General features: G+C 45.8%; 1 protein-coding gene across 3 annotated transcripts in view; it reads right to left on the reverse strand.

The window, feature by feature from the left end:
* The window catches only part of LOC129844864 (dmX-like protein 2), a 134,477-nt gene extending 111,278 nt beyond the window's left edge, over nucleotides 1-23,199 (reverse strand). For 2 of the 3 annotated variants that reach the window (XM_055913024.1, XM_055913023.1), the window contains exon 1: nucleotides 22,785-23,199. In XM_055913024.1, the coding sequence (XP_055768999.1) occupies nucleotides 22,785-22,871 (87 nt within the window). In that variant the 5' untranslated portion in view covers nucleotides 22,872-23,199. The remainder of the gene's footprint in view (nucleotides 1-22,784) is intronic. The other variant, XM_055913026.1, reaches the window with a different exon arrangement.
* Nucleotides 23,200-23,985: the final 786 nt, after the last annotated feature.

The raw sequence follows: 23,985 nt of genomic DNA on the forward strand, positions 1-23,985 counted from the left end.
AGTAAGGTGTGTGTGTGTGTGTGTGTGTGTGTGTGTGTGTGTGTGTGTGTGTGTGTGTGTGTGTGTGTGTGTGTGTGTGATCGATCTACATGAACCTGATACAACAGAAACAACCGCTCAGCTCATCACGTCTGTCCAAGCACCTCTCACCTCGCCTCTGCCTGCCTGCCTGCCTGCCTGTCTGTCTGCCTGTCTGCCTGCCTGTCTGCCTGCCTGCCTGCCTGTCTGTCTGCCTGCCTGTCTGCCTGCCTGCCTGTCTGCCTGCCTGTCTGTCTGCCTGTCTGCCTGTCTGCCTGCCTGCCTTTTGACAAGAGCTCTCAAAGGCCATTTGGTACGCAGCCTATATTACCTCACAATGCCAGTGTTTAGGTGGTCTAACATAAACCTGGCTCACACATAGCTGACTGCTCTGCCAGACCAGTCAGAGTTGGCAACACGACATGACCAAGGCATCAAGGACAATGCAGTGAATGGAGGGAGTATGAATTAGGTCTATTATATGTAACATGAGAAGAGATGTTGGCTGAAGACTGAACTCTTTTCATCAGGTTAATATTCATATAATAGAGACAGGGAGACTGAGTTCCCAATACCAGCCCCCACACACACACACACACACACACACACACACACACACACACACACACACACACACACACACACACACACACACACACACACACACACACACACACACACACACACACACACACACACACACACACACACACACACCACGCAAACACACACCACGGAAACACACACCACGGAAACACACACCACGGAAACACACACACCACGCAAACACACACACAGAAAGAATACACTTTACGCAGACACACACAAGCATGCACGGACACACACACAAGATACACACAGACCATACACAGCTGTCAGCTACAGAGCAACCCAGTCAGGTAGGTCCCTCACCTTTATTACCCGAGTGCCTTTAACATGTTATTGATGAACGGATGTACCATTGACAGCAGTTGGATTGAAGATGTTAAATGGTGGTTGAATAATGGAGGATCTGTCTGGCTCCATCTTGGAGTCACATAGTTAACCCTGACCAGGGCTCTAGCCTGCCCTTCTTCACAAGCAGCATGTGAAAATGTAGGCGCTCACAAAGAAATGTAGGAGCACAATGAAAACTATTTGCGACATTAAAGCTAGAATCTTACATTTTCTAGGTGCACCGGTGCGCTTCAATATATATTTCAGGTCGCACAGTAAAATAAATAGGCACATATGTGAGTAAAATGCTTGAACTGTAGTTAGGATAGGTGGGTGGGTGGGTGGCGACGGACAACGTGACAGGGAAGATTGAGTCACTGGACCCATATGCATTGGGCGCATAACCCACTGGGCGTTCACCCACGATGCATAACCCACTGGGCGTTCACCCACGATGCATAACCCACTGGGCGTTCACCCACGATGCTCACAATGACAGCAATTACAGATTATGGTAATTCATGCATCTTAACAGAACATGCAACTCATGTAATGAGGCAGCCAATAAAATGTCATTTTCAAACATTTGTCAAAATGCAATTTGCAAGAAAACACCATTCTAAACAAAACACCTGGGGAAACACCATTCTAAACAGAACACCTGGGGAAACACCATTCTAAACAGAACACCTGGGGAAACACCATTCTAAACAAAACACCATTCTAAACAAAACACCTGGGAAAACACCATTCTAAACAAAACACCTGGGGAAACACCATTCTAAACAGAACACCTGGGGAAACACCATTCTAAACAGAACACCTGGGGAAACACCATTCTAAACAGAACACCTGGGGAAACACCATTCTAAACAGAACACCTGGGGAAACACCATTCTAAACAGAACACCTGGGGAAACACCATTCTAAACAGAACACCTGGGGAAACACCATTCTAAACAAAACACCATTCTAAACAAAACACCTGGGGAAACACCATTCTAAACAAAACATCATTCTAAACAAAACACCTGGGAAAACACCATTCTAAACAGAACACCTGGGGAAACACCATTCTAACCAGAGCACCTGGGGAAACACCATTCTAACCAGAGCACCTGGGGAAACACCATTCTAACCAGAGCACCTGGGGAAACACCATTCTAACCAGAGCACCTGGGGAAACACCATTCTAACCAGAGCACCTGGGGAAACACCATTCTAACCAGAGCACCTGGGGAAACACCATTCTAACCAGAGCACCTGGGGAAACACCATTCTAACCAGAGCACCTGGGGAAACACCATTCTAACCAGAGCACCTGGGGAAACACCATTCTAACCAGAGCACCTGGGGAAACACCATTCTAACCAGAGCACCTGGGGAAACACCATTCTAACCAGAGCACCTGGGGAAACACCATTCTAAACAAAACACCTGGGAAAACACCATTCTAACCAGAGCACCTGGGGAAACACCATTCTAACCAGAGCACCTGGGGAAACACCATTCTAACCAGAGCACCTGGGGAAACACCATTCTAACCAGAGCACCTGGGGAAACACCATTCTAACCAGAGCACCTGGGGAAACACCATTCTAACCAGAGCACCTGGGGAAACACCATTCTAACCAGAGCACCTGGGGAAACACCATTCTAACCAGAGCACCTGGGGAAACACCATTCTAACCAGAGCACCTGGGGAAACACCATTCTAACCAGAGCACCTGGGGAAACACCATTCTAACCAGAGCACCTGGGGAAACACCATTCTAACCAGAGCACCTGGGGAAACACCATTCTAACCAGAGCACCTGGGGAAACACCATTCTAACCAGAGCACCTGGGGAAACACCATTCTAAACAAAACACCTGGGGAAACACCATTCTAACCAGAGCACCTGGGGAAACACCATTCTAACCAGAGCACCTGGGGAAACACCATTCTAACCAGAGCACCTGGGGAAACACCATTCTAACCAGAGCACCTGGGGAAACACCATTCTAACCAGAGCACCTGGGGAAACACCATTCTAACCAGAGCACCTGGGGAAACACCATTCTAACCAGAGCACCTGGGGAAACACCATTCTAACCAGAGCACCTGGGGAAACACCATTCTAACCAGAGCACCTGGGGAAACACCATTCTAACCAGAGCACCTGGGGAAACACCATTCTAACCAGAGCACCTGGGGAAACACCATTCTAACCAGAGCACCTGGGGAAACACCATTCTAACCAGAGCACCTGGGGAAACACCATTCTAAACAGAACACCTGGGGAAACACCATTCTAAACAGAACACCTGGGGAAACACCATTCTAAACAGAACACCTGGGGAAACACCATTCTAAACAGAACACCTGGGGAAACACCATTCTAAACAGAACACCTGGGGAAACACCATTCTAAACAGAACACCTGGGGAAACACCATTCTAACCAGAGCACCTGGGGAAACACCATTCTAACCAGAGCACCTGGGGAAACACCATTCTAACCAGAGCACCTGGGGAAACACCATTCTAACCAGAGCACCTGGGGAAACACCATTCTAAACAGAAAACACCATTCTAAACAGAGCACCTGGGGAAACACCATTCTAAACAGAACACCTAGGGAAACACCATTCTAAACAAAATACCTGGGGAAACACCATTCTAAACAGAAAACGCCATTCTAAACAGAGCACCTGGGGGAACACCATTCTAAACAGAACACCAGGGGAAACACCATTCTAAACAGAACACCTGGGGAAACACCATTCTAAACAGAGCACCTGGGGAAACACCATTCTAAACAGAGCACCTGGGGAAACACCATTCTAAACAGAGCACCTGGGGAAACACCATTCTAAACAGAGCACCTGGGGAAACACCATTCTAAACAGAGCACCTGGGGAAACACGATTCTAAACAGAGCACCTGGGGAAACACCATTCTAAACAGAACACCTGGGGAAACACCATTCTAAACAGAACACTTGGGGAAACACCATTCTAAACAGAACAGACTCTAAACATGCAACAACTAGGATGGGTTGCTAATATGATTACAATTGTGCCTTTGGTTTTTGGACAATGAAAGAAAGTTGACATGAACAGGAGTGAAATGGCATAGTGGTGGGTCCAATAGGGAAGTAAATGGAAATTTGTAAACATTATATAATTACTCCTGTCTATACAGAAATCAAATCATTCAAAATACTTCCCAGAAAGCATGACTGAGCCACAGAGGAATCAAGGATCATTAGCTTCTGAATTGTTTCACATCACAAGCTAGTACGCCTATGCCCGCAATTTGGGTAGCGCGCTTGGCAACAGGCCTAGCTGATTATTGAGTCGCTGCTGTCAGTAACACACATCTAAAATAAGTGTGAAGATATAGGCCAGTCTCTCTCCAGAATGGCTCAGAAGGGGAGGGGTGTGTGGTGAAGATATAGGCCAGTCTCTCTCCAGAATGGCTCAGAAGGGGAGGGGTGTGTGGTGAAGATATAGGCCAGTCTCTCTCCAGAATGGCTCAGAAGGGGAGGGGTGTGTGGTGAAGATATAGGCCAGTCTCTCTCCAGAATGGCTCAGAAGGGGAGGGGTGTGTGGTGAAGATATAGGCCAGTCTCTCTCCAGAATGGCTCAGAAGGGGAGGGGTGTGTGGTGAAGATATAGGCCAGTCTCTCTCCAGAATGGCTCAGAAGGGGAGGGGTGTGTGGTGAAGATATAGGCCAGTCTCTCTCCAGAATGGCTCAGAAGGGGAGGGGTGTGTGGTGAAGATATAGGCCAGTCTCTCTCCAGAATGGCTCAGAAGGGGAGGGGTGTGTGGTGAAGATATAGGCCAGTCTCTCTCCAGAATGGCTCAGAAGGGGAGGGGTGTGTGGTGAAGATATAGGCCAGTCTCTCTCCAGAATGGCTCAGAAGGGGAGGGGTGTGTGGTGAAGATATAGGCCAGTCTCTCTCCAGAATGGCTCAGAAGGGGAGGGGTGTGTGGTGAAGATATAGGCCAGTCTCTCTCCAGAATGGCTCAGAAGGGGAGGGGTGTGTGGTGAAGATATAGGCCAGTCTCTCTCCAGAATGGCTCAGAAGGGGAGGGGTGTGTGGTGAAGATATAGGCCAGTCTCTCTCCAGAATGGCTCAGAAGGGGAGGGGTGTGTGGTGAAGATATAGGCCAGTCTCTCTCCAGAATGGCTCAGAAGGGGAGGGGTGTGTGGTGAAGATATAGGCCAGTCTCTCTCCAGAATGGCTCAGAAGGGGAGGGGTGTGTGGTGAAGATATAGGCCAGTCTCTCTCCAGAATGGCTCAGAAGGGGAGGGGTGTGTGGTGAAGATATAGGCCAGTCTCTCTCCAGAATGGCTCAGAAGGGGAGGGGTGTGTGGTGAAGATATAGGCCAGTCTCTCTCCAGAATGGCTCAGAAGGGGAGGGGTGTGTGGTGAAGATATAGGCCAGTCTCTCTCCAGAATGGCTCAGAAGGGGAGGGGTGTGTGGTGAAGATATAGGCCAGTCTCTCTCCAGAATGGCTCAGAAGGGGAGGGGTGTGTGGTGAAGATATAGGCCAGTCTCTCTCCAGAATGGCTCAGAAGGGGAGGGGTGTGTGGTGAAGATATAGGCCAGTCTCTCTCCAGAATGGCTCAGAAGGGGAGGGGTGTGTGGTGAAGATATAGGCCAGTCTCTCTCCAGAATGGCTCAGAAGGGGAGGGGTGTGTGGTGAAGATATAGGCCAGTCTCTCTCCAGAATGGCTCAGAAGGGGAGGGGTGTGTGGTGAAGATATAGGCCAGTCTCTCTCCAGAATGGCTCAGAAGGGGAGGGGTGTGTGGTGAAGATATAGGCCAGTCTCTCTCCAGAATGGCTCAGAAGGGGAGGGGTGTGTGGTGAAGATATAGGCCAGTCTCTCTCCAGAATGGCTCAGAAGGGGAGGGGTGTGTGGTGAAGATATAGGCCAGTCTCTCTCCAGAATGGCTCAGAAGGGGAGGGGTGTGTGGTGAAGATATAGGCCAGTCTCTCTCCAGAATGGCTCAGAAGGGGAGGGGTGTGTGGTGAAGATATAGGCCAGTCTCTCTCCAGAATGGCTCAGAAGAGGAGGGGTGTGTGGTGAAGATATAGGCCGGTCTCTCTCCAGAATGGCTCAGAAGGGGAGGGGTGTGTGGTGAAGATATAGGCCAGTCTCTCTCCAGAATGGCTCAGAAGGGGAGGGGTGTGTGGTGAAGATATAGGCCAGTCTCTCTCCAGAATGGCTCAGAAGGGGAGGGGTGTGTGGTGAAGATATAGGCCAGTCTCTCTCCAGAATGGCTCAGAAGGGGAGGGGTGTGTGGTGAAGATATAGGCCAGTCTCTCTCCAGAATGGCTCAGAAGGGGAGGGGTGTGTGGTGAAGATATAGGCCAGTCTCTCTCCAGAATGGCTCAGAAGGGGAGGGGTGTGTGGTGAAGATATAGGCCAGTCTCTCTCCAGAATGGCTCAGAAGGGGAGGGGTGTGTGGTGAAGATATAGGCCAGTCTCTCTCCAGAATGGCTCAGAAGGGGAGGGGTGTGTGGTGAAGATATAGGCCAGTCTCTCTCCAGAATGGCTCAGAAGGGGAGGGGTGTGTGGTGAAGATATAGGCCAGTCTCTCTCCAGAATGGCTCAGAAGGGGAGGGGTGTGTGGTGAAGATATAGGCCAGTCTCTATCCAGAATGGCTCAGAAGGGGAGGGGTGTGTGGTGAAGATATAGGCCAGTCTCTCTCCAGAATGGCTCAGAAGGGGAGGGGTGTGTGGTGAAGATATAGGCCAGTCTCTCTCCAGAATGGCTCAGAAGGGGAGGGGTGTGTGGTGAAGATATAGGCCAGTCTCTCTCCAGAATGGCTCAGAAGGGGAGGTGTGTGTGGTGAAGATATAGGCCAGTCTCTCTCCAGAATGGCTCAGAAGGGGAGGGGTGTGTGGTGGAGATATAGGCCAGTCTCTCTCCAGAATGGCTCAGCCGACACCCGCAAATTCCTGCGCATTCATTGTTTCATTGTGTGAATTGTTTGCCCTTAGATATTTTTGATCAATTCCCCATTACATTTGTCACCAGTAGTAAATGTTCCTTTAATCCCTGTCATTTGATTACATTGATTTATGTTAATGTATGTATTAACTACAATAATTAACCATTCTCACAGTGAAAAGGTTGTTCCAGAATTCACAACCTGCTATACTTGTCAGTAACAAGTTTTGGTTTATTTCATAACCATCACACATGTTTTCATTGTTATTGGTTTGGAGTGCTCCACTGAGCAATGAGCATGTGTCTAGTTTCTCTGATAATGTTGAGGGGGAGCGGGGGCGCCTGGGCACGCATAGAAGTACCTGGCCTGCTGAGGCTGCTGACCTCTCAATAGTTGACTGATAAACATCTAAAAGGTTACGATGAACCACACGACATTCATTGAGAAAGGAAACAGTTATTATTGAAATGAAACTGTTCCATGAAAATGCACATATGAAAATCAGAACTGGCACGCAGAACAGTAGAAATGGTAGGAGAAATTGTAGCTTGTCCGAACTTCAAATTCACAAGCCGCCTATGAAGTCTTCATTAAATATTTGCCTCCATGTTTCTATGGTGGGATTTTGCCTATAGGCTACTTTGAAGCAAGGTGAGACGTGCTTCATAATATGAAATAAATCATTCTTGTTTCAAACAATGAAGTATGTTTTCAAAATGCATAGTGCCTCCAGCTGACATTGTAAAGTGGTGGTTGACGTGGTGATAGCCTGTTTCCTGCCCATGAATGGGAGGCGCACTTCAATTACCAGTTGAGAAATAAAAATAGTAGCTCTTTAAATCGTGCACCAAAAGTATTTTTAACACGTGACTGCAATTGTTGCGCAATGAATGGGCTCGTAAAAGCCCTCGTTTTACTCCAGCAACAACCAGCTGAGGATTGTATTGTTGTATTGGAGAAATAAGATACTTTTAGTGTATCTGGACAACCCTTCAAATTAGTGGATTTGGATATTTCAGCCACACCCGTCGAGCACACAGCCATGCAATCTCCATAGACAAACATTGGCAGTAGAATGGTCCGCAACTGAAGAGCTCAGTGACCTTCAATGTGGCACCGTCATAGGATACCACCTTTCCAACAAGTCAGTTAGTCAAACTTCTGCCCTGCTAGAGCTTCCCCAGTCCACTGTAAGTGCTGTTATTGTGAAGTGGAAACATCTAGGAGCAGTGGCTCAGCCGCAAAGTGTTAGGCCACACAAGCTCACAGAACAGGATGGCCAAGTGCTGAAGCACGTAGCGTGTAATAATCGTCTGTCCTAAGTTGAAAAAAATCACTTCACTACCGAGTTCCAAACTGCCTCTGGAAGCAGCATCAGCACAATAACTGTTAGTCTGGAGCTTCATGAAATGGGTTTCTTTGGCCGAGCAGCCGCACGCACACCAGTCTAAGATCACCATGCGCAATGCCAAGCGTTGGCTGGAGTGGTGTAAAGCTCACTGCCATTGGACTCTGGAGCAGTGGAGACGTGATGAATCACGCTTCACCATCTCCTGTTTCAGCATGACAATGCCCCTGTGCACAAAGCGAGGTCCTACCAGAAATGGTTTGTCGAGATCAGTGAGGAGAAACTCCACTGGCCTGCACAGAGCCCTGACCTCAACCCCATCGAACACCTTTGGGAGCCAGGTCTATAGCCCAACATCAGAGCCTGACCTCACTAATGCTCTTGTGGCTGAATGGAAGCAAGTCCCCGCAGCAATGTTCCAATATCTATTGGAAAGCCATCCCAGAAGAGCGGAGGCTGTTATAGCAGCAAATGGGAGACCAACTCCATATGAATGGCCATGATTTTGGAAATGCGATGTTCGACGACAAGGTGTCCACATACTTTCCACATACACATTACTAACGAAAATACACACAGGCCAATTTAATTATTAACCTATAGAGTGATAAACATGCCGGCAAATGTATTATTTTGCAATGGGATTTATTTTCTCCCGGTCATATGGGCCAACAACAGTTCTATTTATCAGCTTTCATGTAATCATTTTTGGGCCAAAAGCCGCTATGCCATGGTGTGAGTGTGTGTTAAAGACAGAGCCCTGGGTGAGCTCTATGGGTCTCAATGTGAGTGTTAAAGACAGAGCCCTGGGTGAGCCCTACGGGTCTCAGTGTGAGTGTTAAAGACAGAGCCCTGGGTGAGCTCTACGGGTCTCAGTGTGAGTGATAAAGACAGAGCCCTGGGTGAGCTCTATGGGTCTCAATGTGAGTGTTAAAGACAGAGCCCTGGGTGAGCTCTATGGGTCTCAATGTGAGTGGTAAAGACAGAGCCCTGGGTGAGCTCTACGGGGCTCAGTGTGAGTGTTAAAGACAGAGCCCTGGGTGAGATCTACGGGTCTCAGTGTGAGTGTTAAAGACAGAGCCCTGGGTGAGCCCTACGGGTCTCAGTGTGAGTGTTAAAGACAGAGCCCTGGGTGAGCTCTACGGGTCTCAGTGTGAGTGTTAAAGACAGAGCCCAGGGTGAGCTCTACGGGTCTCAGTGTGAGTGTTAAAGACAGAGCCCAGGGTGAGCTCTACTGGTCTCAGTGTGAGTGGTAAAGACAGATCCCTGGGTGAGCTCTACGGGTCTCAGTGTGAGTGGTAAAGACAGAGCCCTGGGTGAGCTCTACGGGTCTCAATGTGAGTGGTAAAGACAGAGCCCTGGGTGAGCTCTACGGGTCTCAGTGTGAGTGGTAAAGACAGAGCCCTGGGTGAGCTCTACGGGTCTCAATGTGAGTGGTAAAGACAGAGCCCTGGGTGAGCTCTACGGGTCTCAGTGTGAGTGTTAAAGACAGAGCCCTGGGTGAGCCCTACGGGGCTCAGTGTGAGTGGTAAAGACAGAGCCCTGGGTGAGCTCTATGGGTCTCAGTGTGAGTGTTAAAGACAGAGCCCTGGGTGAGCTCTACGGGTCTCAGTGTGAGTGGTGAAGTCAGAGCCCTGGGTGAGCCCTACGGGTCTCAGTGTGAGTGGTAAAGACAGAGCCCTGGGTGAGCTCTACGGGTCTCAGTGTGAGTGTTAAAGACAGAGCCCTGGGTGAGCTCTATGGGTCTCAGTGTGAGTGGTAAAGACAGAGCCCTAGGTGAGCTCTACAGTTCTCAGTGTGAGTGTTAAAGACAGAGCCCTGGGTGAGCCCTACGGTTCTCAGTGTGAGTGTTAAAGACAGAGCCCTGGGTGAGCTCTATGGGTCTCAGTGTGAGTGGTAAAGACAGAGCCCTAGGTGAGCTCTACGGTTCTCAGTGTGAGTGTTAAAGACAGAGCCCTGGGTGAGCCCTACGGGTCTCAGTGTGAGTGGTAAAGACAGAGCCCTGGGTGAGCTCTACGGGTCTCAGTGTGAGTGGTAAAGACAGAGCTCTAGGTGAGCTCTACGGTTCTCAGTGTGAGTGTTAAAGACAGAGCCCTAGGTGAGCTCTACGGTTGTCAGTGTGAGAGTTAAAGACAGAGCCCTGGGTGAGCTCTACGGGTCTCAGTGTGAGTGGTACATCTTTAGACCTAGTGTGGTTCTGGAGGTCTCTTGCCCCTGAAATGGACCCTGACATCTCTGAGGGATACATAAACGGCCTATAGTGCACTACCTTAAAGGTAGTGCATGCACCATTTTTTTAGGCCAATGCATTTGTAAAGCAAATGTCTCATGAGGCTGTTATAAAGGCTTTATGAATGTGCCTACAATAAAGTGTTACCATGTTTTCCATGTTATGCTAGCCATGTTATGCTAGCCATGTTATGCTAGCCATGTTATGCTAGCCATGTTATGCTAGCCATGTTATGCTAGCCATGTTATGCTAGCCATGTTATGCTAGCCATGTTATGCTAGCCATGTTATGCTAGCCTATGTCCCAAAGCAGGTAGCCTCTAGCTTAGGTTCCATTCCCATGGTTGTTTCACCACATACTATAAGCAGCTGGTTGAAAATTACTACACTGTACGCTATTATTAATAGCATTTAGAAGTGTGAATATAGAGAACGCCCTGAGCGTCGACCATGTGTGTGTGAGTGACATGAAAGTGTTTAGTATTATCCCTCTCGAGCAAGTTTCACACAGAGGACAACATTATGTACCACAAGCAGCTGCTGTGAGCAATGATGAGGTTCTCATATCTCTCAAAATACAATCAGGGGGAAACAGTTTGGACAGCAAATGGCTATTGCTGTCAAGAGAAGACAGTGAAAAGACTATTATTTTCCAGTTATGAAAATTCTCAACTTGATGGAGCGAACAGTACTATCTTATTGACACCAGCGGAGAGCGTCGGCCATATCCCCGGTGAGTGGGAATATTCACCCTTTATCATTGTTGGGTCAGTCAGTGCCACATCAAAGTTAGTTTTTGGACAATAATTTCCTCCTCCAGGTTAGATGGATGTGCTATTGTAGGCTGTGTCTCCTCCTTCTCGTAGGCCTTTCATATGGATGTCCTATTGTAGGCTGTGTGTCTCCTCCTTCTTGTAGGCCTTTCATATGGATGTCCTATTGTAGGCTGTGTCTCCTCCTTCTTGTAGGCCTTTCATATGGATGTCCTATTGTAGGCTGTGTCTCCTCCTCGTAGGCCTTTCATATGGATGTCCTATTGTAGGCTGTGTCTCCTCCTCGTAGGCCTTTCATATGGATGTCCTATTGTAGGCTGTGTCTCCTCCTCGTAGGCCTTTTATATGGATGTCCTATTGTAGGCTGTGTCTCCTCCTTCTCGTAGGCCTTTTATATGGATGTCCTATTGTAGGCTGTGTCTCCTCCTTCTCGTAGGCCTTTCATATGGATGTCCTATTGTAGGCTGTGTCTCCTTCTCGTAGGCCTTTTATATGGATGTCCTATTGTAGGCTGTGTCTCCTTCTCGTAGGCCTTTTATATGGATGTCCTATTGTAGGCTGTGTGTCTCCTCCTTCTCGTAGGCCTTTTATATGGATGTCCTATTGTAGGCTGTTTCTCCTCCTTCTCGTAGGCCTTTCATATGGATGTCCTATTGTAGGCTGTGTCTCCTTCTCGTAGGCCTTTTATATGGAAGTCCTATTGTAGGCTGTGTCTCCTTCTCGTAGGCCTTTCATATGGATGTCCTATTGTAGGCTGTGTGTCTCCTCCTTCTCGTAGGCCTTTCATATGGATGTCCTATTGTAGGCTGTGTGTCTCCTTCTCGTAGGCCTTTCATATGGATGTCCTATTGTAGGCTGTGTCTCCTTCTCGTAGGCCTTTCATATGGATGTCCTATTGTAGGCTGTGTCTCCTTCTCGTAGGCCTTTTATATGGATGTCCTATTGTAGGCTGTGTGTCTCCTTCTCGTAGGCCTTTCATATGGATGTCCTATTGTAGGCTGTGTCTCCTCCTTCTCGTAGGCCTTTCATATGGATGTCCTATTGTAGGCTGTGTGTCTCCTCCTTCTCGTAGGCCTTTTATATGGATGTCCTATTGTAGGCTGTGTCTCCTCCTTCTCATAGGCCTTTCATATGGATGTCCTATTGTAGGCTGTGTGTCTCCTCCTTCTCGTAGGCCTTTCATATGGATGTCCTATTGTAGGCTGTGTGTCTCCTTCTCGTAGGCCTTTCATATGGATGTCCTATTGTAGGCTGTGTCTCCTCCTTCTCGTAGGCCTTTTAGATGGATGTCCTATTGTAGGCTGTGTCTCCTTCTCGTAGGGCTTTTATATGGATATCCTATTGTAGGCTGTGTCTCCTTCTCGTAGACCTTTCATATGGACGTCCTATTGTAGGCTGTCTCCTTCTCGTAGGCCTTTCATATGGATGTCCTATTGTAGGCTGTGTGTCTCCTTCTCGTAGACCTTTCATATGGATGTCCTATTGTAGGCTGTCTCCTCATAGGCCTTTCATATGGATGTCCTATTGTAGGCTGTGTGTCTCCTTCTCGTAGGCCTTTCATATGGATGTCCTATTGTAGGCTGTGTGTCTCCTTCTCGTAGGCCTTTCATATGGATGTCCTATTGTAGGCTGTGTCTCCTCCTCGTAGGCCTTTTAGATGGATGTCCTATTGTAGGCTGTGTCTCCTTCTCGTAGGGCTTTTATATGGATGTCCTATTGTAGGCTGTGTCTCCTCCTTCTCGTAGACCTTTCATATGGATGTCCTATTGTAGGCTGTGTGTCTCCTCCTTCTCGTAGGCCTTTCATATGGATGTCCTATTGTAGGCTGTGTGTCTCCTCCTTCTCGTAGGCCTTTCATATGGATGTCCTATTGTAGGCTGTGTGTCTCCTCCTTCTCGTAGGCCTTTTATATGGATGTCCTATTGTAGGCTGTGTCTCCTCCTTCTCGTAGGCCTTTTATATGGATGTCCTATTGTAGGCTGTGTCTCCTCCTTCTCGTAGGCCTTTCATATGGATGTCCTATTGTAGGCTGTGTCTCCTCCTTCTCGTAGGCCTTTCATATGGATGTCCTATTGTAGGCTGTGTCTCCTCCTTCTCGTAGACCTTTTATATGGATGTCCTATTGTAGGCTGTGTCTCCTTCTCGTAGGCCTTTCATATGGATGTCCTATTGTAGGCTGTGTCTCCTCCTTCTCGTAGGCCTTTTATATGGATGTCCTATTGTAGGCTGTGTCTCCTTCTCGTAGGCCTTTTATATGGATGTCCTATTGTAGGCTGTTTCTCCTCCTTCTCGTAGGCCTTTTATATGGATGTCCTATTGTAGGCTGTTTCTCCTCCTTCTCGTAGGCCTTTCATATGGATGTCCTATTGTAGGCTGTTTCTCCTCCTTCTCGTAGGCCTTTCATATGGATGTCCTATTGTAGGCTGTGTGTCTCCTTCTCGTAGGCCTTTTATATGGATGTCCTATTGTAGGCTGTGTGTCTCCTCCTCGTAGGCCTTTTATATGGATGTCCTATTGTAGGCTGTGTGTCTCCTCCTTCTCGTAGGCCTTTCATATGGATGTCCTATTGTAGGCTGTGTCTCCTTCTCGTAGGCCTTTTATATGGATGTCCTATTGTAGGCTGTGTCTCCTTCTCGTAGGCCTTTCATATGGATGAGACAGCGTCGTTTTTATTGATCTGATCTGTCAGTCCAGTATTCTACCCTGTCATTTTTGTCGTATTAAAAATGATCCTAATGTCTCCAGTAATACAAAGGTTAGTAGAATTACATGAAATGTGTTTATCAAAGGCGACATTTTTCCCGTGCAGAGAAAGGAGAACAAGTGTATCTGATATAGCCTAATGTCCACTGAACGGTCTATTTTGTGAAAATAATTATATTATTAGCCTAAATTATGACTATCCAATCTACTCATCACATTAGGAATAATAGACTTCTTTACATAAGTCTGCAAATGTGCTGCATGGAATGCTTTATTATTAAAGAAGAATTTTTAGGTTAAAATTTGCTTCCCCAAACTTGAAACTCGTGTACCGCATATAGCACCGACGTCTGGGGAACTAACCTCCGCTCCCCTTCCTGCATTTCAACACATTTTTGCCATGGTGCAGAGAGAAAAATTTGCAGTTTCATAATGCTATTCTACACATTTTGACATGAGGCTTACAGAAAATATTGAAGTTTTAAAGCTAATTTCCTGGAGGCCCAAGACATCACCCATAGGAGACAGTGAACCCGACCTAATAACACACCCTGAGACTGTACCACTACAGCTCCTGTACCTCCCCATATAACTACAGTATGTGAGTGTACTACCGTCTGTGACAGGGGGTCTTTGTGGCGCAGCGGCTAGTGAACAGCTTACCCTGCCACTGCAGGGGTTACTGGTTCAAATCCTGCTTAGGCTGTTCCCTCTCGTCAGCTCTGAGATGCTGCAGCTCAGTGTGTAGGCTAGTATCAGATAGACTTCTCTGTTAGGCTAGCTGTGTGTAGGCTAGTATCAGATAGACATCACTGTTAGGCTAGTTGTGTGTAGGCTAGTATCAGATAGACATCACTGTTAGGCTAGCTGTATGTAGGCTAGTATCAGATAGACTTCACTGTTAGGCTAGCTGTGTGTAGGCTAGTATCAGATAGACTTCACTGTTAGGCTAGCTGTGTGTAGGCTAGTATCAGATAGACTTCACTGTTAGGCTAGCTGTATGTAGGCTAGTATCAGATAGACTTCACTGTTAGGCTAGCTGTGTGTAGGCTAGTATCAGATAGACTTCACTGTTAGGCTAGCTGTGTGTAGGCTAGTATCAGATAGACATCACTGTTAGGCTAGCTGTGTGTAGGCTAGTATCAGATAGACTTCACTAGCTAGCTGTGTGTAGCTAGTATCAGATAGACTTCACTAGCTAGCTGTATGTAGGCTAGTATCAGATAGACTTCACTAGCTAGCTGTATGTAGGCTAGTATCAGATAGACTTCACTGTTAGGCTAGCTGTGTGTAGGCTAGTATCAGATAGACTTCACTAGCTAGCTGTATGTAGGCTAGTATCAGATAGACATCACTGTTAGGCTAGCTGTGTGTAGGCTAGTATCAGATAGACTTCACTAGCTAGCTGTGTGTAGGCTAGTATCAGATAGACTTCACTAGCTAGCTGTATGTAGGCTAGTATCAGATAGACTTCACTAGCTAGCTGTATGTAGGCTAGTATCAGATAGACTTCACTGTTAGGCTAGCTGTGTGTAGGCTAGTATCAGATAGACTTCACTAGCTAGCTGTATGTAGGCTAGTATCAGATAGACTTCACTAGCTAGCTGTATGTAGGCTAGTATCAGATAGACTTCACTAGCTAGCTGTGTGTAGGCTAGTATCAGATAGACTTCACTGTTAGGCTAGCTGTGTGTAGGCTAGTATCAGATAGACTTCACTGTTAGGCTAGCTGTGTGTAGGCTAGTATCAGATAGACTTCACTGTTAGGCTAGCTGTGTGTAGGCTAGTATCAGATAGACTTCACTGTTAGGCTAGCTGTATGTAGGCTAGTATCAGATAGACTTCACTAGCTAGCTGTGTGTAGGCTAGTATCAGATAGACTTCACTAGCTAGCTGTGTGTAGGCTAGTATCAGATAGACTTCACTAGCTAGCTGTATGTAGGCTAGTATCAGAGACTTCACTAGCTAGCTGTATGTAGGCTAGTATCAGATAGACTTCACTGTTAGGCTAGCTGTGTGTAGGCTAGTATCAGATAGACTTCACTAGCTAGCTGTATGTAGGCTAGTATCAGATAGACTTCACTAGCTAGCTGTGTGTAGGCTAGTATCAGATAGACTTCACTGTTAGGCTAGCTGTGTGTAGGCTAGTATCAGATAGACTTCACTGTTAGGCTAGCTGTGTGTAGGCTAGTATCAGATAGACTTCACTGTTAGGCTAGCTGTGTGTAGGCTAGTATCAGATAGACTTCACTGTTAGGCTAGCTGTGTGTAGGCTAGTATCAGATAGACTTCACTAGCTAGCTGTGTGTAGCTAGTATCAGATAGACTTCACTAGCTAGCTGTATGTAGGCTAGTATCAGATAGACTTCACTAGCTAGCTGTATGTAGGCTAGTATCAGATAGACTTCACTGTTAGGCTAGCTGTGTGTAGGCTAGTATCAGATAGACTTCACTAGCTAGCTGTATGTAGGCTAGTATCAGATAGACTTCACTAGCTAGCTGTGTGTAGGCTAGTATCAGATAGACTTCACTGTTAGGCTAGCTGTATGTAGGCTAGTATCAGACAGACTTCACTAGCTAGCTGTATGTAGGCTAGTATCAGATAGACATCACTGTTAGGCTAGCTGTGTGTAGGCTAGTATCAGATAGACTTCACTAGCTAGCTGTATGTAGGCTAGTATCAGATAGACTTCACTAGCTAGCTGTATGTAGGCTAGTATCAGATAGACTTCACTGTTAGGCTAGCTGTGTGTAGGCTAGTATCAGATAGACTTCACTAGCTAGCTGTATGTAGGCTAGTATCAGATAGACTTCACTAGCTAGCTGTGTGTAGGCTAGTATCAGATAGACTTCACTGTTAGGCTAGCTGTGTGTAGGCTAGTATCAGATAGACTTCACTGTTAGGCTAGCTGTGTGTAGGCTAGTATCAGATAGACTTCACTGTTAGGCTAGCTGTGTGTAGGCTAGTATCAGATAGACTTCACTGTTAGGCTAGCTGTATGTAGGCTAGTATCAGATAGACTTCACTGTTAGGCTAGCTGTGTGTAGGCTAGTATCAGATAGACTTCACTGTTAGGCTAGCTGTGTGTAGGCTAGTATCAGATAGACATCACTGTTAGGCTAGCTGTGTGTAGGCTAGTATCAGATAGACTTCACTAGCTAGCTGTGTGTAGCTAGTATCAGATAGACTTCACTAGCTAGCTGTATGTAGGCTAGTATCAGATAGACTTCACTAGCTAGCTGTATGTAGGCTAGTATCAGATAGACTTCACTGTTAGGCTAGCTGTGTGTAGGCTAGTATCAGATAGACTTCACTAGCTAGCTGTATGTAGGCTAGTATCAGATAGACTTCACTAGCTAGCTGTGTGTAGGCTAGTATCAGATAGACTTCACTGTTAGGCTAGCTGTATGTAGGCTAGTATCAGACAGACTTCACTAGCTAGCTGTATGTAGGCTAGTATCAGATAGACATCACTGTTAGGCTAGCTGTGTGTAGGCTAGTATCAGATAGACTTCACTAGCTAGCTGTGTGTAGGCTAGTATCAGATAGACTTCACTAGCTAGCTGTATGTAGGCTAGTATCAGATAGACTTCACTAGCTAGCTGTATGTAGGCTAGTATCAGATAGACTTCACTGTTAGGCTAGCTGTGTGTAGGCTAGTATCAGATAGACTTCACTAGCTAGCTGTATGTAGGCTAGTATCAGATAGACTTCACTAGCTAGCTGTGTGTAGGCTAGTATCAGATAGACTTCACTGTTAGGCTAGCTGTGTGTAGGCTAGTATCAGATAGACTTCACTGTTAGGCTAGCTGTGTGTAGGCTAGTATCAGATAGACTTCACTGTTAGGCTAGCTGTGTGTAGGCTAGTATCAGATAGACTTCACTGTTAGGCTAGCTGTATGTAGGCTAGTATCAGATAGACTTCACTAGCTAGCTGTGTGTAGGCTAGTATCAGATAGACTTCACTAGCTAGCTGTGTGTAGGCTAGTATCAGATAGACTTCACTAGCTAGCTGTATGTAGGCTAGTATCAGATAGACTTCACTGTTAGGCTAGCTGTGTGTAGGCTAGTATCAGATAGACTTCACTAGCTAGCTGTATGTAGGCTAGTATCAGATAGACTTCACTAGCTAGCTGTGTGTAGGCTAGTATCAGATAGACTTCACTGTTAGGCTAGCTGTGTGTAGGCTAGTATCAGATAGACTTCACTGTTAGGCTAGCTGTGTGTAGGCTAGTATCAGATAGACTTCACTGTTAGGCTAGCTGTGTGTAGGCTAGTATCAGATAGACTTCACTGTTAGGCTAGCTGTGTGTAGGCTAGTATCAGATAGACTTCACTAGCTAGCTGTGTGTAGCTAGTATCAGATAGACTTCACTAGCTAGCTGTATGTAGGCTAGTATCAGATAGACTTCACTAGCTAGCTGTATGTAGGCTAGTATCAGATAGACTTCACTAGCTAGCTGTGTGTAGGCTAGTATCAGATAGACTTCACTGTTAGGCTAGCTGTATGTAGGCTAGTATCAGACAGACTTCACTAGCTAGCTGTATGTAGGCTAGTATCAGATAGACATCACTGTTAGGCTAGCTGTGTGTAGGCTAGTATCAGATAGACTTCACTAGCTAGCTGTGTGTAGGCTAGTATCAGATAGACTTCACTAGCTAGCTGTATGTAGGCTAGTATCAGATAGACTTCACTAGCTAGCTGTATGTAGGCTAGTATCAGATAGACTTCACTGTTAGGCTAGCTGTGTGTAGGCTAGTATCAGATAGACTTCACTAGCTAGCTGTATGTAGGCTAGTATCAGATAGACTTCACTAGCTAGCTGTGTGTAGGCTAGTATCAGATAGACTTCACTGTTAGGCTAGCTGTGTGTAGGCTAGTATCAGATAGACTTCACTGTTAGGCTAGCTGTGTGTAGGCTAGTATCAGATAGACTTCACTGTTAGGCTAGCTGTGTGTAGGCTAGTATCAGATAGACTTCACTGTTAGGCTAGCTGTATGTAGGCTAGTATCAGATAGACTTCACTAGCTAGCTGTGTGTGAGAGCTAAGGCCAAAAGCCATTCAGGCTACTGTCAGCAGATGGTACATTCTTACAGGTCATCATATCCATATAATAGGCCCACTTCTAATGGGATTTCTATGATCATTATTGTACTTCAGATAGCCTGCTACTCTGTTACACAATCATACAGGGAACAGTTCCATATGCTCAATCACTCACAGAGGGATAGGCAATCTATTACACAAACACAGACACAGGCTAAAAAAAGGAATTTCAAGACAGACAATGCAAACATCGCTCATGTATTAATCAATAGACCAAAGTAACTTCCGCAGAGCGGGCTGGCAGCAAACCAGGATAGTCAGACAGGACACTAATACACCGTTCAAACCAGGATAGTCAGACAGGACACTAATACAGCATCCAGACAACTGTTTGTCTACTTTTCTTTATATGAAAGGTACTGCAGGCAACAAAGCCTATGCTTTTATTTCCGCCAACTGACCTAGTCATGATTAAGGTAAAGTTCTGCCTACGGCTTAGTACTGTATATGCATAATGCTGAGGCACTAAGCTCTTGATTGTTACTAGGCAGCGCACTTTACTACTATAAATCCGGTAAAGGTGCCAATGTATACAGACTGTCCCATTGACCAGACTGGTGCACATTCAACAAATCTGATCTAACAAAGTGGAAATTCGTCAAATTCTTCATGATTGATGTATTGTAATAGTCCCACAATGGATTACTTAAGTCCAAGTTGGATATATTGTTTTGGTTGAGTTTGATTGACCTCTTGACCTCTACCGCATCTATCCTCCTGTCCTGGCAGTTGTACACTTTGTGAGGCATGTCACTTTACCCATCTCTTTGCATAGGCTAGCCCACTTCATGCACTGTTTTCTTAACCACAACTGGATGGATCCAGAAAGAATTACTGTGGGAATAAATAAATATCACTGAATGACAAAATATTGGAATAAAGTAGGCTAATGCAATTGAAGGCATCAAATTGTTGCTTACTGAAACTCCCAAAGTCATGTAATTGTTATAATACATTTGAAGCAATAGCCTGCCCGCGTGGTCAACTATTTCAGCACCGTTTCACGCTGCTTTGAAACAAGCGTGGGGACTTGATAAATCAATCAGTCATATTTTTATTTTCACTGAATCTCCATTTGGATATTGGTTGGGCTACAATTAGGCTGTGGAAATGTTAGCTAAGTTGCGGTGAGTGCTGCTCATGATCATCTTGTCTAGTCGACTCATTCATTATCACTGATCAGAACATTGTGACAGCATGTTATGTATCTTAACATTCATTATTACTGATCAGAACATTGTGACAGCATGTTATGTATCGTAACATTCATTATCACTGATCAGAACATTGTGACAGCATGTTATGTATCGTAACATGCATTATCACTGATCAGAACATTGTGACAGCATGTTATGTATCGTAACATTCATTATCACCGATCAGAACATTGTGACAGCATGTTATGTATCGTAACATTCATTATCACTGATCAGAACATTGTGACAGCATGTTATGTATCTTAACATTCATTATCACTGATCAGAACATTGTGACAGCATGTTATGTATCTTAACATTCATTATCACTGATCAGAACATTGTGACAGCATGTTATGTATCTTAACATTCATTATCACTGATCAGAACATTGTGACAGCATGTTATGTATCGTAACATTCATTATCACTGATCAGAACATTGTGACAGCATGTTATGTATCTTAACATTCATTATCACTGATCAGAACATTGTGACAGCATGTTATGTATCTTAACAAGTGGATAATTTTGCTCTTCACTTGACCCCCGACCAAAAGCCTGGGTCTTAATCCATCAATGTGATTTTGTTTCAATGAATCTCTCTGTCTGTATACAGAATGGTTAATTCTCTGGCTGGGAAAACAAGTGGAGGTGGAATAACTATCTTTGTTTCCTCATCTATCCCTGATCTGAAACATTTAGCATGCTATATTTAAGCAATAAGGCCTGAGGTGGCCAATATACCACAGCTAAGGACTGTTCTTATGCACAACGTAATGCGGAGTGCCTGGCTACAGCCCTTAGCCGCGGTATATTGGCCATATTCCACAAACCCCCAACTTAATTAGAGCAGTAAAAAAATATATGTTTTGTCATACCCGTGGTATACGGCTGTCAGCCAATCAGCATTCAGGGCTCGAAGCACCCCGTTTATAATGTAGCCTAAATCAACAGTAGGGCTAGTATTTTGCTTGATCCGGTATAGGCAACTCCAAAAGCCTGCAGAGGTTGTCAAATATGAACACGGACTCACATGAAAATATGATTGTCATGATATTGATAGAAAATAATAGCAAAGACCCTACGCCTGCTCCCTAGCAAAGACCCTACGCCTGCTCCCTAGCAAAGACCCTACGCCTGCTCCCTAACAAAGACCCTACGCCTGCTCCCTAGCAAAGACCCTACGCCTGCTCCCTAGCAAAGACCCTACGCCTGCTCCCTAGCAAAGACCCTACGCCTGCTCCCTAGCAAAGACCCTACGCCTGCTCCCTAGCAAAGAACATACGCCTGCTCCCTAACAAAGGAGTGATGGTAGGAAAAATATGAAACGCAGATGAAAAAAACATGGGATTTGGCTTGGTTTCAAAATATCACTTTTTTTCTATTTTATTCCACTATATTCTTACTATAAAATGTGTGTGTGTGTATTGACTGACCGGGTTGGTGTGTCTTGTCTGTTTAATGAACAAAATAAAAAACTATCGATTTCATTTGGAGGGCCTGTTTGTAAGGGGGTCCTATGAACATGAGGGGGGGGGGTATTTTTGAGGGTGACCAACATCAAATGAGAAAATGCACACTGACTATATTTCTAAATGACTATCATATTATTCAGATGGATAGTAGATGGATAGTAAATGCGATATGATGCATGCACAATAACACGCAACCTCTTTGCTCTGAAAGGATGCCAGCTAGCTGTCTACGTCACCGCCTGCACAGCTGATGCTAGCTTGACAGCCGCTCGAGCTAATGACACTGACGCCAATGTTAGCTAGCCTCGCTCACAACACACACCCCCACACCAAACGCACTGACTCCAATGTTAGCTAGCCTCGCTCACAACACACACCCCCACACCAAACGCACTGACTCCAATGTTAGCTAGCCTCGCTCACAACACACACCCCCACACCAAACGCACTGACTCCAATGTTAGCTAGTCTCGCTCACAACACCCCCCCCTCACACACCAAGCCCTAGCCCCGGGATAGGTGTGGCGTTAAAATCATATCATTCAATGTATTGTTTGGATGCTGGAAAGAAAACTGCATTATTATCGATGTTATATATGAAATTGCGTAAAAACATCAAAGGAATTCCCCTGTCGACCCTTGTAACACGCAGCATCATAAAGGTCATCTGACAGGCTTTCCGTCTTAGGACCAAAGCAAATAAACAGAACGTTAGCTCTGGCTCTATATCCTCTGCGAACACCGTAGGATAACCTTGACCACCCACTGTTAACTGGCTAATGCCGACCGTTAATGTCAGGGCGAATGAATGATGTGGTGGATTTTCAGCCTCACAGACCTGACTCAACGTTACCCGCGAATATATCGGTACACTTCATGCAGACGGCTCTGTGAATCTTGTTAGCGCTCTGTCTGTACATGGCTAGCCAAGATGCTATCTAACGCTGCTTAGTTAGCAAGGATGCTATCGCTGACAGCTAGGTAGCTAATCATCGTCTCCCAAACAGCGTCAGATCAGTTCAATATCAAAATAAAACCTACGGTGAAAGGAATGTCGTTGACGCTCCCCACAGAATAGCAGCAGTCACCGGGGTTCACAGCTCCCGTTAGCACCTGGTGGAGATGCATGTTCCCCTTCTTTTAGCTTCAACAGATGCCTGGATATTTAATTATTTACGACAGCGACTCGTCCACCCTCTGTTTATCCATCTAACTCGCCACTGCTGCTGGGAATTGCGTCGGTCTGCCAGCGACTTGTTTTTTGTTTCTCCGAATATCCACTAAAACGCCACGGAGGTGGAGGATAATCTTCAGTCGCTTTGAATCAAATAGCAGGTTGTGTACATGTATGTGAAATAGGCTGCCTTCGCTGTCAGTGTCAAAACACACAGCGTCTGGATGCTACAGGCAGCGCTTCGCTGAAGGAAGAATATCTGCAGCGAACATGACATGCGCGTTCACGGCGATCCGAAGGCACGACTGCATGACCATAGACATATCATGTCTAGATTGTGAACGAGACTAGCGTATGTAGTTATATTTTCTAAGTGTCGCAATATTTAATCTTATTAAATTACCTTATCTGTAAATATGTTAAAATGTCTGAAAAATATTTCATGGCAAGTGTCCCCATTCGGTCAGAGACAATATACCCGCTCTAGTTTATCATTTCTATGTTGATGACGCTCCAGGTGTGGGGATCACGCACCAGTGTGACGAATACGCAGGCGTTCATTGATCTTCCAGAGATACGTGGGGTTTGGGAAAAATGCTTCGATATCGATGATGTGCTGTCAATCAGTATAAGAGCTGGTCGAAACAGTTGGTCGAAACAGAGTCAATTATTAACAGTGTTAAAACAATTCCAACAGCCGCTGTCATATCTTGCTTTGTGTCTCTGGCATAACAGCGGGTGGTTAGGGAATCCCAACCCCCTACAAGAGAAGGCTTTTGGTGCATTCTGGAGAATATGACATGACTGCACATTAGTGTTTGCAAAGGTCCATTGCAAGTACACTGAACAAAAATATAAACGCAACATTCAACAATTTCAACGATTTTACAGTTCATATAAGGACATCAGTCAATGGAAATAAATAAATTAGGCCCTAATTCTGGATTTCACATGACTGGGAATACAGATATGAATCTGTTGGTCACAGATTCCTTAAAAAAAGGGGTAGGGATGTGGATCCGAAAGCATCAGATGGTGTGACCCCCATTTGCCTCCTGCAGCAAGACA

The sequence above is a fragment of the Salvelinus fontinalis genome, unplaced genomic scaffold (genome assembly GCF_029448725.1).
Source record: "Salvelinus fontinalis isolate EN_2023a unplaced genomic scaffold, ASM2944872v1 scaffold_0242, whole genome shotgun sequence".
In the NCBI taxonomy this organism is placed as follows: domain Eukaryota; kingdom Metazoa; phylum Chordata; class Actinopteri; order Salmoniformes; family Salmonidae; genus Salvelinus; species Salvelinus fontinalis.